Below are 14,400 nucleotides of genomic sequence, written 5' to 3'. Positions count from 1 at the left end.
AGAGTGCTCATATTTTGGCCAGATGCTAGTTTTATTTGTACAAACAACCCCTGAAAATTTCAGGCAGATTGGTGAGGTGGATCTGTGGTCCACGGAGCAATATTGGAAGTCCTGGTCAATAAATAACAGAGTAATCTTCAGAAATGGCATCTACGCCACTTTGTCAAAACATCAAAAATGACAGATATCAAATCAAATAGGGAGCGTTCTTTTATTACGTAACGCAGTACACGCAAAACGGACATTAGGTATAAATTCCTAATTTTTAGGTATAATCGAACCTGACTGCAATAAGTTATTTTATTACTAATCGGCTATTAGTAATAAAATTACTAATAGCGTTTTAGTACGAGAATTCCTATATTTAAGGTATAATTGTAGAACCAAAATACCTTAATTTTAGGTATTTTCTGGAAAAGTGAGGGGACCAAAATTACTTATATTTAGGTATAATCCAAGATGGCGGACCATGGTTATTCCTTATTTCTAGGTATAAATACCTAAATTTGAGGTATTTTCTGGAAAAGTGAGGGATCCAAAATTACTAATATTTAGGTATAATCCAAGATGGCGGACCATGATTATTCCTTATTTCTAGGTATATATACCTAAATTTGAGTTATTTTCTGGAAAAGTGAGGGATCCAAAATTACTGATATTTAGGTATAATCCAAGATAGCGGACCATTATTATTCCTAATTTCTAGGTATAAATACCTAAATTTGAGGTATTTTCTGGAAAAGTGAGGGATCCAAAATTACTGATATTTAGGCATAATCCAAGATGGCGGACCATGGTTATTCCTTATTCCTAGGTATAAATACCTAAATTTGAGGTATTTTCTGGAAAAGTGAGAGATCCAAAATTACTGATATTCAGGTATAATCCAAGATGGCGGACCATTATTATTCCTAATTTTTAGGAATAAATACCTAAATTTGAGGTATTTTCAGAAAAAGTGAGGGATCCAAAATTACTAATATTTAGGTATAATCCAAGATGGCGGACCATGATTATTTCTTATTTCTAGGTATAAATACATAAATTTGAGGTATTTTCTGGAAAAGTGAGGGATCCAAAATTACTGATATTCAGGTATAATCCAAGATGGCGGACCATTTTTATTCCTAATTTCTAGGTATAAATACCTAAATTTGAGGTATTTTCTGGAAAAGTGAGGGATCCAAAATTACTGATATTTAGGTATAATCCAAGATGGCGGACCATGGTTATTCCTTATTTCTAGGTATAAATACCTAAATTTGAGGTATTTTCTGGAAAAGTGAGAGATCCAAAATTACTGATATTCAGGTATAATCCAAGATGGCGGACCATTATTATTCCTAATTTTTAGGAATAAATACCTAAATTTGAGGTATTTTCAGAAAAAATTAGGGATCCAAAATTACTGATATTCAGGTATAATCAAAGATGGCGGACCATGATTATTCCAAATTTTTAGGTATAAAAATCTAAATTTGAGGTATTTTCTGGAAAAGTGAGGGATCCAAAATTACTGATAATCAGGTATAATCAAAGATGGCGGACCATTTATTCCTTATTTCTAGGCATAAATACCTAAATTTGAGGTATTTTCTATAAACGTGAGGGATCGAAAATTACTTATACTTAAGAATAATCAAAGATCAAATTAGGTATTATCCAAGAGATATGCAGGCAGAAGAAAACAATGGTTTATATGATATTAATATTTTTATTTATATCAAACACAACTATTTCATTAATGTTCTCACCTAAAAATGAATATTAAAATTTAAATTTTATTTTATTTTTTCAATGCATCTATATTTTTAATATTAAATTTATCTTTTTTTTTTAAATATTTTGGTTTTTTTATGTTTTAATTTTTTAATAGTTAAATATTTCAGTATTTTAATATTTCAATAGTTAAATATTTAAATATTTAAATATTTTAATATTTTAATATTTTAATATTTGATTATTTGATTATTTTAATATTTTAATATTTTAATATTTTAATATTTTAATATTTTAATATTTTAATATTTTAATATTTTAATATTTTAATATTTTAATATTTTAATATTTTAATATTTTAAAATTTCAATATTTTAATATTCCAATATTTTAATATTTTAATATTTTAATATTTTAATATTTTAATATTTTAATATTTTAATATTTTAATATTTTAATATTTTAATATTTTAATATTTTAATATTTTAATATTTTAATATTTTAATATTTTAATATTTTAATATTTTAATATTTTAATATTTTAATATTTTAATATTTTAATATATTAATATTTTAATATTTTAATATTTTAATATTTTAATATTTTAATATATTAATATTTTAATATTTTAATATTTTAATATTTTAATATTTTAATATTTTAATATTTTAATATTTTAATATTTTAATATTTTAATATTTTAATATTTTAATATTTTAATATTTTAATATTTTAATATTTTAATATTTTAATATTTTAATATTTTAATATTTTAATATTTTAATATTTTAATATTTTAATATTTCAATATTTTAATTTTTAAATTAGGTTTTTTCCAAGAGTTATGCAGGCAGAAGAAAAACAAAATTTTAAATGATATTAATATTTTTATTTACACTCACCCTCACCCTTACCCTCACCCTATCTCTTTCCCACATTTTCTTTCGCTCTTCCCCTCCAGCCTTCTCTCACAAACTCCCCCTTTCTCTCCCTTTTCTACTTTCTCTCTCCCTTTCCCATTTTCGCTCTCTTTCATTCCCTCTTCTCTCCCACTTTTTCTCTCCCTCTCCTACTTTCTCTTTCTTTCTCTCTTTCTCTTCCTCTACCCCCACCCATTCACTTTCAGTCTCTCATACACACACGAGCACACACACACACACACACACGAATCGCCACGGTCGCACAATCTCCACGGTTGGGGTCCGTTTATACTTCCCCTTTCCAGCTCTTCCGCAAATATCCGTCCCGAGATCCGTCCTCCAGAGCACGAGAGGGAAGTGGCGGCTTTTTTAATTCCGCCGGGAGTTGAAGGTTCCGTCCTCCTCCTCCTCCTCTTCCACAAGTACGCGAACCACACTTCCTCTAACAAGGATGCTCCGGGTTCCGTTCTCCGTGCAGAACCGGAGAGCCACTTTTCTTCCTGCACAAAACTTACCTTGCCAAAGTTCCTAAGTTTTCAGCAGCACTGCGGAACACCAACTCACAGCCACGAAATTATTTTGTTTTGACTTGTCAAAACGTGAATCGCAATTTTAGAACTAAAAAAAAAAATACTAAAATTTAGGAATTTTTAAGAAGTACTTCAGTGTTCTAAAAAAATCCTAAAATTTAGGAAGAAAAAAATACTAATTTTTAGGTATAATTTGACAAGCTAGAACATAAGTTCAAAAAATACTAAAAATTAGGAATTTATACCTAATGTCCGTTTTGCGTGTAGGGGGGGAGGGGGGGGGGGTCGGAGGCTGTGTTACGCTCCTTACAAAATTTTTAAAATTTGTATGGAAATTTTGTTACGAGGGGGGGAGAGGGGGTCTAAAAGATCGATTTTTCGCGTTACGTAATAAAAGAACGCTCCCATAATACTTCTGCTCGGGCTTCCACCTCCTGATGCTCCCTCTCTCGCACATTATCAAAACAAACCGCTGTCATGTGAGTTCGTTCGTGTTGCTGGTGCGATTTCGCTTTTCTTTCCAAATCGACACGAACCAACTCAGCCAGCAGCACGGTCGTCCGTCAAGACAAGTCAACATCGTTTGCGGATTCGAGGCCCCACCTGTTCACGACGACCGCGAGAGAGCGGACACACACAGAAAAAAGGTGAAATTTCGCCTGAGTCTCTGAGTTTAATTGGCCGGAACGAGGTAAGTTTCGTAACGAGAATCGTCTGAGTTGGTTGAGGAACATTTTGTTGTGCTTTTTTAGGACGGATTGAGACGATGTCCACACCAGGAAGTAGCAACGGAGTGGCCACCTGGGTGCGGGAGAGCAACCTGCTGTGGTACCATCGGTGGGTGATTCGGGTGCTGAAGGCGGGACCGATTCCGCAGCATGTGGCCTTCATCATGGACGGAAACAGGCGGTTCGCCCAGAAGGAGAACATTGCCAAGGCGGAGGGACATTCGAAGGGGTTTGACAAGCTGTCCGAGACGCTGCAGTGGTGTCAGGACATTGGCATCCGCGAGGTCACCGTGTACGCGTTCAGCATCGAAAACTTCAAACGCACCAAGGAAGAGGTGGACACGCTGATGTCGCTGGCCCGGGAAAAGTTCCGCAAGCTGCTCGAGGAACGGGACAAGCTGCACGAGCGTGGAATCTGCATCCGAATCATCGGCAATACCGCCCTCCTTCCCGAAGATATCCAGCGCTTCCTGGCCGAGGCCGTCCTCATCACGCGCAACAACACCAAAGCCTTCCTGAATGTGGCCTTTTCGTACACGTCGCGCGACGAAATGGCCCACTCGATTCGCACCGTGGCGGAAGGTTTCGCCCAGGGAAAGCTCCAGCAGGACGACATTGACGAAGAGCTGCTCTCCCGGTGCATGTACACGAAGCACGGAACCAACCCGGACCTGCTGGTGCGAACATCCGGCGAGGTGCGGCTCAGCGACTTTCTCACCTGGCAGTCCGAGTCGACCGTCATCTACTTTACCGAGACCCTCTGGCCGGATTTCAACGTGTGGCAGCTGTTTGGGGCGGTGTTTTACTACCAGCGGTGCCACTGGCAGCTGGGAGCCGGAGGAAAACGTGAAATCGAAGCGAGTGAGGGTGAAAGCAGTCCGACCGATGAGAAGGAACGCGAGGAACGGGTTCGCCGCTTTTTGGACGACGTCGAGCGGAGAGATCACGAGAGTTTGGTGAAGCTGACGGGGGCAATATCGCTGGAAGAGTGAATGAACACACAACTTAAGTCTCGTCCTGTTATTTGTAGATGACTTGCCGAATTAGTGTTAAGCTACCCAATCATATTCCAATTTAGGTAATAGCGTGTGTTAATTTTTCGGAAAATAAATTTATCTTATTTTACTGGCATTTTTTTAGTTGTCTGTTGTCAATATTAATAATTTTGTTGTTTGTTTCAGGATCAGGGACGAAAAGGATCAATTTGCAGATTTTCAATATTTAAATAACAAACTTTTGATAGAAACTTGCTTGCTCACTTTTTATTGGCAATTTATCACTCGTTTTTAGTTGAAAACGCGTTTAATGAGCAGTAATTGAATGTCAAAGTGCTAATATGGTAACATAAGAGGCACGCTGGAATCAGATGGTGTTCGTCTAGTCCAGGTTTGCTCACGAATAGTTGACAACTGAGCAAACAAGATTAGTTGCTCAAATGATGATCATTTGAGCGATTCTCGTTTTTGCTCTCTGGAGTGAGCGCTCAGTTATGAAAATATAATAATACTGAAAATCTAGAATCAACACATGAGGTCGAATCTTGAAATACCAGACAAATCTCGCTTACTTTTCCAAAAGGTCCTATGTACATAGGTTTTGAAAAAGTTATCTACGAAGACAAATGTTTAAAAATCAACAATACAAAATAATATATTTAAAAAATCAATGCATAAATTCAAAAATTTAATGTTATATTGTATAAAAAAAACAAAAACTAACAATTAAAAAATTACAAATATTAAAAAAATCAAGTTCAAAAATTAAAAAGTAAAAAAAAATTGAAACCGCGAGAAGAAGGAAAAGTTTACTCGCGAACGAGCGTAGGAGAGAACTAACTTCAATCGTTTTGTTGTTTTTTCATTGTCAACTCGTTCTACTTCTCGCTCGCGGGCAGTTCTGGCTCGCGAGCTGGCCCGTTCATGAGCGCTACCGATAGCGTGAGAATTCCAACACTGGAAAGATATACAAAATTTAAAAAAAAAAATCTTTAATTTAAAAGCCCCGAAAATTTAAGATTAGGAGTTTAAAAACTGATAAAAAATAATCTAATAAAAAACATCTAAAACAGATTCTGAAACATTAGAAGTCCTAGTCAAAATTTCACGATTTATTTTATTTTTATTTGGTTTTCTAACAAGTTTTATAACTTCGAATGTGTCTTCAAATTATTTGAATAGCGGAAATTGTCACCATTTTTATAAATAAAGATAAGTATTGAAAAATTGAAAAATTTCAGACATTAAGAATTAAGGAAATAAGGAATTTAAGAATTTAAGAACATAAGAATTTGAAAATTTAAAAATTTAAGAATTTAAGAATTTAAGTATTTAAGAATTTAAGAATTTAAGAATTTAAGAATTTAAGAATTTAAGAATTTAAGAATTTAAGAATTTAAGAATTTAAGAATTTAAGAATTTAAGAATTCAAGAATTCAAGAATTCAAGAATTTAAGAATTTAAGAATTTAAAAATTTAAGAATTTAAGAATTTAAGAATTTAAGAATTTAAGAATTTAAGAATTTAAGAATTTAAGAATTTAAGAATTTAAGAATTTAAGAATTTAAGAATTTAAGAATTTAAGAATTTAAGAATTTAAGAATTTAAGAATTTAAGAATTTAAGAATTTAAGAATTTAAGAATTCAAGAATTCAAGAATTTAAGAATTTAAGAATTTAAGAATTTAAAAATTTAAGAATTTAAGAATTTAAGAATTTAAGAATTTAAAAATTTAAGAATTTAAGAATTTAAGAATTTAAGAATTTAAGAATTTAAGAATTTAAGAATTTAAGAATTTAAGAATTTAAGAATTTAAGAATTTAAGAATTTAAGAATTTAAGAATTTAAGAATTTAAGAATTTAAGAATTTAAGAATTTAAGAATTTAAGAATTTACAAATTTAAGAATATAAGAATTTAAGAATTTAAGAAATTGAGATTTTAAGAATTTAAGAATTTAAGAATTTAAGAATTTAAGAATTTAAGAATTTAAGAATTTAAGAATTTAAGAATTTAAGAATTTAAGAATTTAAGAATTTAAGAATTTAAGAAATTAAGAATTTAAGAATTGAAGAATTGAAGAATTGAAGAATTTAAGAATTTAAGAATTTAAGAATTTAAGAATTTAAGAATTTAAGAATTTAAGAATTTAAGAATTTAAGAATTTAAGAATTTAAGAATTTAAGAGTTTAGGAATTTAAGAATTTATGAATTTAAGAATTTAAGAATAAAAGGATTTAAGAACTTAAGAATTTAAGAATTTAAAAATTAAGAAATTGACAAATTTAAGATTTTTTAATCTTTTTTAAAGATTTAATAATTTTCTGATTGTTTATTTTTTCAATTGTTGGGTTGTTGCTTTCACAGATTTTTGAAGAAGAAAAAATAACTTTACATTTTAGATTTTCGATTTATTAATTTTCATGTTTTGAAATTGAGTTATTAAAATTTTTTATGCTTTCTTATTAAATTTTTGAAGATTTGCATGATATGAAACATTCGGATTCAAAATAATACTCATTTCACGACTCATTTTTAAATTTGTATATAGTTATATATTTGCAATATTAATAATTTCATAATAGCATTTAAATTATTCATAATAGACACTTATCGATACACACCTCACATGGTTCTGTTTTTATTTTTTCGCTGTGATTTTTTTTAAACTTTTTTTTTCGCGGAATTACCTTTCCTCTCAGAGTTTTTTTTTTCCACTAGAAACTACTTGTTAAAATTTGTACAGGGTATAATATCCACGGCACTAATATCGCGCTCCTCTAATTGTTTTCTTTTTTACTTTTTTTCTGCGTGGTTTTGATCATTTTTTCTGCTTTACTGTTTCGACAATAAATACTTTTGCTCTGAAACAAACACTTTGATATGAATCGAACTGATGCTATTGGTTTTGTCGCGGGAAAATTAAAAAAAAGAAGACGATAAAAGGTAACTGTACAAAAACAAAACCGAAGAGATCATCAACGCGATCGCTGGAAGAATGTTCAAGTTTTTTGGTGTGAACGAGGGAAAAAGGGACAACAAAGTAAATAGATTTTTTTGTTTGTTTTATTTTCATAAATAACAAGGAAGACCGTGGTGAAACACTAGCTAAATTATTCGAACGGAGTACCTCACACACACACATTAAAAAAGGGGGAATGTTCCACTGGTTGATTAGAAAGAACGGAAAACGATAATCTTTTTTTTTTTTGAGATCGGACTCGCGTTCGTTCGTTATTCGATACATGTTGGACGTTAAAAACTATGTTGAAATAATGGTTGTCGAGCTACGATCGTTCAGCTTTCTGGTTTAAACGCACAAGAAAATATCACATTTGAGAAAGGTGTGTGTGTGGAAGGTTTGATTTGAAATGTGTGTGGAGGTGTGAGTTGCTACTTTTCTGTCACGGTTCGAGTTTACTAAGTATTTATCATTGAGGGTGAGTGTTTAAGCTAAATTATCGTATTTGAGCTCTTCTCGTCGTCAGCCTTAGCCTAGCGTTTTTTAAAAGACTACAACAATTACAAACCAACGAAAATCTTACGGTAAATGATAGATAGGAGTGATATACAATACACATATAATACATACGGAGTCTCAACAGAAATAAAACATAAAATTAAATAAAAGTTCGTTTTGGAAGGATGCCTTCCCTTTCGCGGCTCAAACAATAAAAAGGTAAATGCAAGCTTTAGTGTATCGGAATAAACCCAATAATAAAGAAGAAAAGAAAAAACGATATTCACAAAAAAAAACACATAAAATATAAAACACAAATCTTTTGGTATAGCTTTCATGCCAAGCTTGTTTTCTTCTCCCCATTTTTTGTTTTGTTTATTTTCGAGAATGTTTGCAAATCTCTCTTTACCAGTATGACACATCTTTCGTCCCTTAGCTAAATATAATTACTTTACTTCAATAGCGCTAAACAGTTCCATCTAAAAACGCAAAAATTAAGCATTCAACTGCGTAACATCAAATATTAGCGAATCATTACTATCCTCTAGCTATTTTTTTTAAACTAAACGTTGAAATTCTTGTGAGTTTTTGTTTTACTGATATGAAATTTTAAGCTTTTCATACTTCCGCTTCACATAAAACGCGCGTTTTCTTCTTTCTTTTTTTTTTTGCTTCGGTCCATAATTTCTGTATGTGAAAATCATTTTTAACTACTGCTACTACTTTTGCTAATATTATCGTGTGTGTGCTTGAATGAGTGTGTGTGTGCTGTCGAAATCCGTTGGGAAATGCTAGAGTTGAGTTTCATGCGTTCTTTCTTTCTTGCATTACTGCAGACACGCCTGGATCTTCTCGATCCACTCCTGGGCGCTGTTGGCGTCCACCGCGTAAAAGTTGTACGTCCGCCGGCTGGTTTTCAGCTGTAAAAATTTTGGTTAAAAAATTTGATTAAAATCTTAAACTTTGCTATCAAAATGTATTATAAAAGCTTAGATTTTTACTGAATTTTTCGAGCTCAGTAAACTTCTGATTTCGGTTGAAACCCCTTAGTGTGTCATTTTAGAACTTCTGATGTAACTTTTTGACTAATTCCATCTCATTTCATTTATTAAGTTGTTTTAGCAAATTATCAGTGCAGTAAAGGAGGTATTAGACTATGACAAACAAACTCGCACTTTTTGACAGTTTGCCTGCTTTGTATGTTTGCAGAAACGTAAGCCTGCATAAATCTTGTTTTGTTTGCGAGTTTGCCGCAAACAAGCAAGCTGTCAAACACGAAAAAGTTTGCCATAGTCTAATACCCCCTTGATTAAGTAAACTAAGTTAAGATACCCACTGAGTATTTAAGCTCGAGCTTCGAGTCGAGCCTGAATATCGTGTCGAAGCTCGAGCCAAAATTCTCAGTGGGTTGAGATATGGACCAAATTCTAAAGCTGGTATTAGACTATGACAAACAAACAAACTTTACCGAACTGCTCAACAGTTAAATATTCGGTAAATCCTTTCCATACAAAAGTGCGATCAAAATATTCGAAAGTTTGAGTCTAGAAAAGGGATTTTCGAATTGATTCTCGTGGTGATTATTGCATTTGGTCGTTATATTTCGATCGTCATTTCTCGACTCATGATGTAATTTGTCGATGGTAAGTCGTAATTTGTCGATAGTAGATTGAGATCATTCGATCGTAATTTATCGATCTATCATTGACAATTATGTTTTTTAAAATTTTTAAAATTTTTGAAATTTTTGAATTTTTTGAATCTTTTGAAATTTTTGAAATTTTTGAAATTTTTGAAATTTTTGAAATTTTTGAAATTTTTGAAATTTTTGAAATTTTTAAAATTTTTGAAATTTTTGAAATTTTTGAAATTTTTAAAATTTTTGAAATTTTTAAAATTTTGAAATTTTGAAATTTTAAAATTTTGAAATTTTGAAATTTTGAAATTTTGAAATTTTGAAATTTTGAAATTTTGAAATTTTGAAATTTTGAAATTTTGAAATTTTGAAATTTTGAAATTTTGAAATTTTGAAATTTTGAAATTTTGAAATTTTGAAATTTTGAAATTTTGAAATTTTGAAATTTTGAAAGTTTTGAAATTTTGAAATTTTAAATTTTGAAATTTTGAAATTTTAAAATTTTGAAATTTTGAAATTTTGAAATTTTGAAATTTTGAAATTTTGAGATTTTGAAATTTTGAAATTTTGAAATTTTTGAAATTTTTGAAATTTTTGAAATTTTTGAAATTTTTGAAATTTTTGAAATTTTTGAAATTTTTGAAATTTTTGAAATTTTTGAAACTTTTGAAACTTTTGAAATTTTTTAAATTTTTGAAATTTTGGAAATTTTGGAAATTTTGGAAATTTTGGAAATTTTGGAAATTTTGGAAATTTTGGAAATTTTGGAAATTTTGAAATTTTTGAAATTTTTGAAATTTTGGAAATTTGGGAAATTTTGGAAATTTTGGAAATTTTGGAAATTTTGGAAATTTTTGAAATTTTTGAAATTTTTGAAATTTTTGAAACTTTTGAAATTTTTGAAATTTTTGAAATTTTTGAAATTTTGGAAATTTTGGAAATTTTGGAAATTTTGGAAATTTTGGAAATTTTGGAAATTTTGAAATTTTGAAATTTTGAAATTTTGAAAGTTTTGAAATTTTGAAATTTTGAAATTTTGAAATTTTGAAACTTTTGAAATTTTGAAATTTTGAAATTTTGAAATTTTGAAATTTTGAAATTTTGAAATTTTGAAATTTTGAAATTTTGAAATTTTGAAATTTTGAAATTTTGAAATTTTGAAATTTTGAAATTTTGAAATTTTGAAATTTTGAAATTTTGAAATTTTGAAATTTTGAAATTTTGAAATTTTGAAATTTTGAAATTTTGAAATTTTGAAATTTTGAATTTTTTGAAATTTTTGAAATTTTTGAAATTTTTGACATTTTTGAAATTTTTGAAATTATTGAAATTTTCAAAATTTTCAAAATTTTTGAAATTTTTGAAATTTTTGAAATTTTTGAAATTTTTAAAATTTTTGAAATTTTTAAAATTTTTGAGATTTTTGAAATTTTTGAAAGTTTTGAAATTGTTAAAATTTTTAAAAATTTTGAAATCTTTGAAATTCTAAAAATTTTTAAATTTTTGAAATTTCTGAAATTTTTGAAATTTTTGAAATATTTGAATTTTTTTAAATGTTTGAAATTGAAATTCCGTTCAAATAAAAAATATTCAAAAAATGGTATTACAAATTACGATCGTAATTTCTCGATCCACGATCGAGAATTCTCAACAGTAAAATTACGATCGTAATTTCTCGATGGTAAGTCGTAATTTGTCGATGGTAGATCGAGATTTGTCGATGGTAAGTCGTAATCTTACTATCGAGAAATCTCGATCGTGAGTCGAGAAATTGCGATCGAATGCAATAATCACCACGTCTGTGTTTTCGGAAAATTAAATGTTGCTCTAATCAGTTCTATTTAAAATAAATGAATGAATCTCAAAATTATTTTTTATTACCTTTAAAATTTAAAATTTAAAATCACAAAAAAAACTGTTGTGATCAAACTTATCTACTTTGATTATTTTAATTTTTGGCCAACTTATGATTTTTTGAAAAATATGATGTGATTTTTTTTTAAATCTCAAGTAAAGCTATTATTATTTCCAAACATATTTTTATTGAACTCTTCAAAAGAAGAAAATAAGTCGTTTGATGTCCGATTGATAGGTTTGATATTATTTTAAAATTCTTAAGTTATATTTGTTTCCAAAGAGCTGAGACAAGTTCATAAATTCACAAAAAAGCTTAAAGTTACTAACAAAGAAGGATACTATTTTTTAAATGAATGTAGAAAACGTGAATGTCGCCCCTAAAAAGAATCAAACTTCAAAGCTTCAATATAAGTAAAATGTAACTCAAACAATTCAAATTGCATTTTTCTGCTATGATAGTCATATAAAGCATAACTAGGCTTGCTCAAAAATATGTTGAACAATAGTGAAATTTCAATGCACCGTAAAGGAGGTATTAGACTACGACAAACGAACTAACCATCTCGCACTTTTGTAAAGTTTGGCAGACAGCCTGCTTTGTTTGTTTGCCTGCATTTCTTTGTTGTTGTTTGTTGTCAGAAACGTCAGCCTGCATACATTTTGCTTTGTTTGTGAGTTTGGCAAACTGTCAAATACGAGAAAGAGCGAGTTTGTTTTTTTGTCATAGTCAAATAACTCCTTAGCCCAAAACAGACTTTTTTCCGCTTTTTTTTATTTGGATTATTTGAAAACGGATGAATCTGATGATTGAAAAACAACTGAACTGGAGTGTAATGCATTTTACAACACATTTCGATTTTCAAATTCAGTCTGATTATCTAAAGTCCATGCAAAAATTTCACTTTCAACTCAAATTTAACTTCAAAAATGACTTATTTGGACATACAGAATCGATTCGTAAATACATATTTTTCATTTGCTAACGCACAACATTTTTGTCGAAAAAAATGTCTTGAAATGCCAATAACTTTAAAAGAATTTCAATTACATATTTGATTTTTCATCTGAAATGATTTTTAAAATCTTGTTTTTGATAATATTTTCGATTTTTTTCTCCAAAAATCACAATGCTTTCAAAAATCTTTTTTTTTTGTTACATATTTTGCACCATCCAAAACCAAGGCTTGGAAAAGAACCGGATTCTGACAGAGATTGCCTGATAATTGACAGAGCCCGGAAGTCAGCTATCATTATCGACCAGATTGTGATTTCGTCAGTGGACTCACACAAAGTTGACACGAAAGAATGCCGAGCATAAACACTCTGTATTTTCCTATCTCTTTCTTGCTTGAGCGGGTAAGTGTGGTGACAGCAATCAATTGAATGCAGTCATGGGTCAAAGTGATCAGTAGCATTCCAACGAATGAGCTCTGAGCGAAGGAGAGAGAAAGAGAGAGGTGAGAATCAAACGACCGTATGAGTGACTTTGCGTTGCGCTCATTCGTTCGAATGTGTGTGAGCGAAAGCAGGGTATCAAAGTCAGACGGACGCAGCGGAAACGAAAGACAGGCTCAGTCGACTGTCACAAAAAAAATGTCGATTGATCACAAGCCCTGTCGTAGCGCTTCTCCTAAAATATATTTAAAAATCAACAATTCGAACATGTGACAATTTTCCCATTTTGAATATTAGAATAAATTAAACAAATTTGAAACACATAAGAAAAACTCACATCAAAGAACGCCTTCTCGTCAATCTTCTTCGAGGGCACCGGCGTGGCCTGGGGTGGCGCCTGCATCACCGATTGCACTTCAGCAAGTTCTGCAAAGTAGTTTAAAAACTTGTTAATTGCAAAGCTCTGCAAAACCATTACACAAACTCAACGCACCAATGTACCCCTTGCAGTTACCGTCCTCCATAGCGTCGTAATAGCGCAGCTGGTGCTTGTGCGAGTCCAGCACGAACCATCGCTGCTTCCAGTTCTTCAGGATCGCGCCCCGCTTGTACAGATATCTGTGGAAGAAGAGTTGTAATAACCTCAAAATTTTTTCACGGGACCACCGCCTTACCCCTCATGCGTCCGGTCGTCCGCCACGTTGCTGTCAAAGTCGTGATAGAAGCGGTGCATGTTGCTCGTATTGGTCGTGTTGACGCTGGACGAGACGCTCCCGTTGTCGCCCTGGTTGCGCGCCAGCGTCTGCTGGTTGCCCTCGACCGCCTTGTACTTGGTGCAGTTCTTCGGCACCGACTCGGCGCACTTTTCGTGGTACGTGTTGCCGCAGTCGACACATCTATAGCGAAAGGGGTGATGTTAGAAGTTGAGTTGAACACTTGGCAGAAGGTTCGCCATACCGTAGCCCGTTGAGCAGCGGTCCCCAGAGCACGTTGCCGCAGTGGTTGCAGTTGATCGGGGCCGAGTAGGCGTGCTTCTCGAACCGATGCGGATGTAGGAAGTTCTCCTGGTGGTAACCGACCTGCCGGCCGCGCATGATGATCTCCAGCGTTGATCTGAAAGGAGAATCATTTTAGTGAAGTTGTTAAGAAGATACAAGAA

The 14,400-nt window shown here is 31.4% G+C and overlaps 2 protein-coding genes across 2 annotated transcripts in view; one reads left to right on the top strand and one right to left on the bottom strand.

The window, feature by feature from the left end:
* Window positions 1-3,618: 3,618 nt before the first annotated feature.
* On the top strand, window positions 3,619-5,030 carry LOC6033070 (dehydrodolichyl diphosphate synthase complex subunit DHDDS). The gene is made up of 2 exons (XM_038265382.1): window positions 3,619-3,862; window positions 3,924-5,030. Exon 2 carries the CDS (start codon window positions 3,938-3,940, stop codon window positions 4,889-4,891), a length of 954 nt encoding a protein of 317 aa, XP_038121310.1. The 5' UTR covers window positions 3,619-3,862; window positions 3,924-3,937; the 3' UTR covers window positions 4,892-5,030.
* Window positions 5,031-7,433: 2,403 nt separating this feature from the next.
* LOC6033073 (myotubularin-related protein 13) overlaps window positions 7,434-14,400 on the bottom strand; it is a 32,474-nt gene continuing 25,507 nt past the window's right edge. The window contains exons 4-8 of the mRNA XM_038259196.1: window positions 14,199-14,354; window positions 13,916-14,137; window positions 13,735-13,859; window positions 13,579-13,667; window positions 7,434-9,273 (exon numbers count right to left, since the gene is read on the bottom strand). Of these exons, the coding sequence (XP_038115124.1) occupies window positions 9,181-9,273; window positions 13,579-13,667; window positions 13,735-13,859; window positions 13,916-14,137; window positions 14,199-14,354 (685 nt within the window). The 3' untranslated portion in view covers window positions 7,434-9,180. The remainder of the gene's footprint in view (window positions 9,274-13,578; window positions 13,668-13,734; window positions 13,860-13,915; window positions 14,138-14,198; window positions 14,355-14,400) is intronic.

The sequence above is a fragment of the Culex quinquefasciatus genome, chromosome 3 (genome assembly GCF_015732765.1).
Source record: "Culex quinquefasciatus strain JHB chromosome 3, VPISU_Cqui_1.0_pri_paternal, whole genome shotgun sequence".
Taxonomy (NCBI): domain Eukaryota; kingdom Metazoa; phylum Arthropoda; class Insecta; order Diptera; family Culicidae; genus Culex; species Culex quinquefasciatus.
The sequence above is the reverse complement of the archived record's forward strand: the minus strand, read 5'-3'. Positions and strand labels throughout refer to the sequence as shown.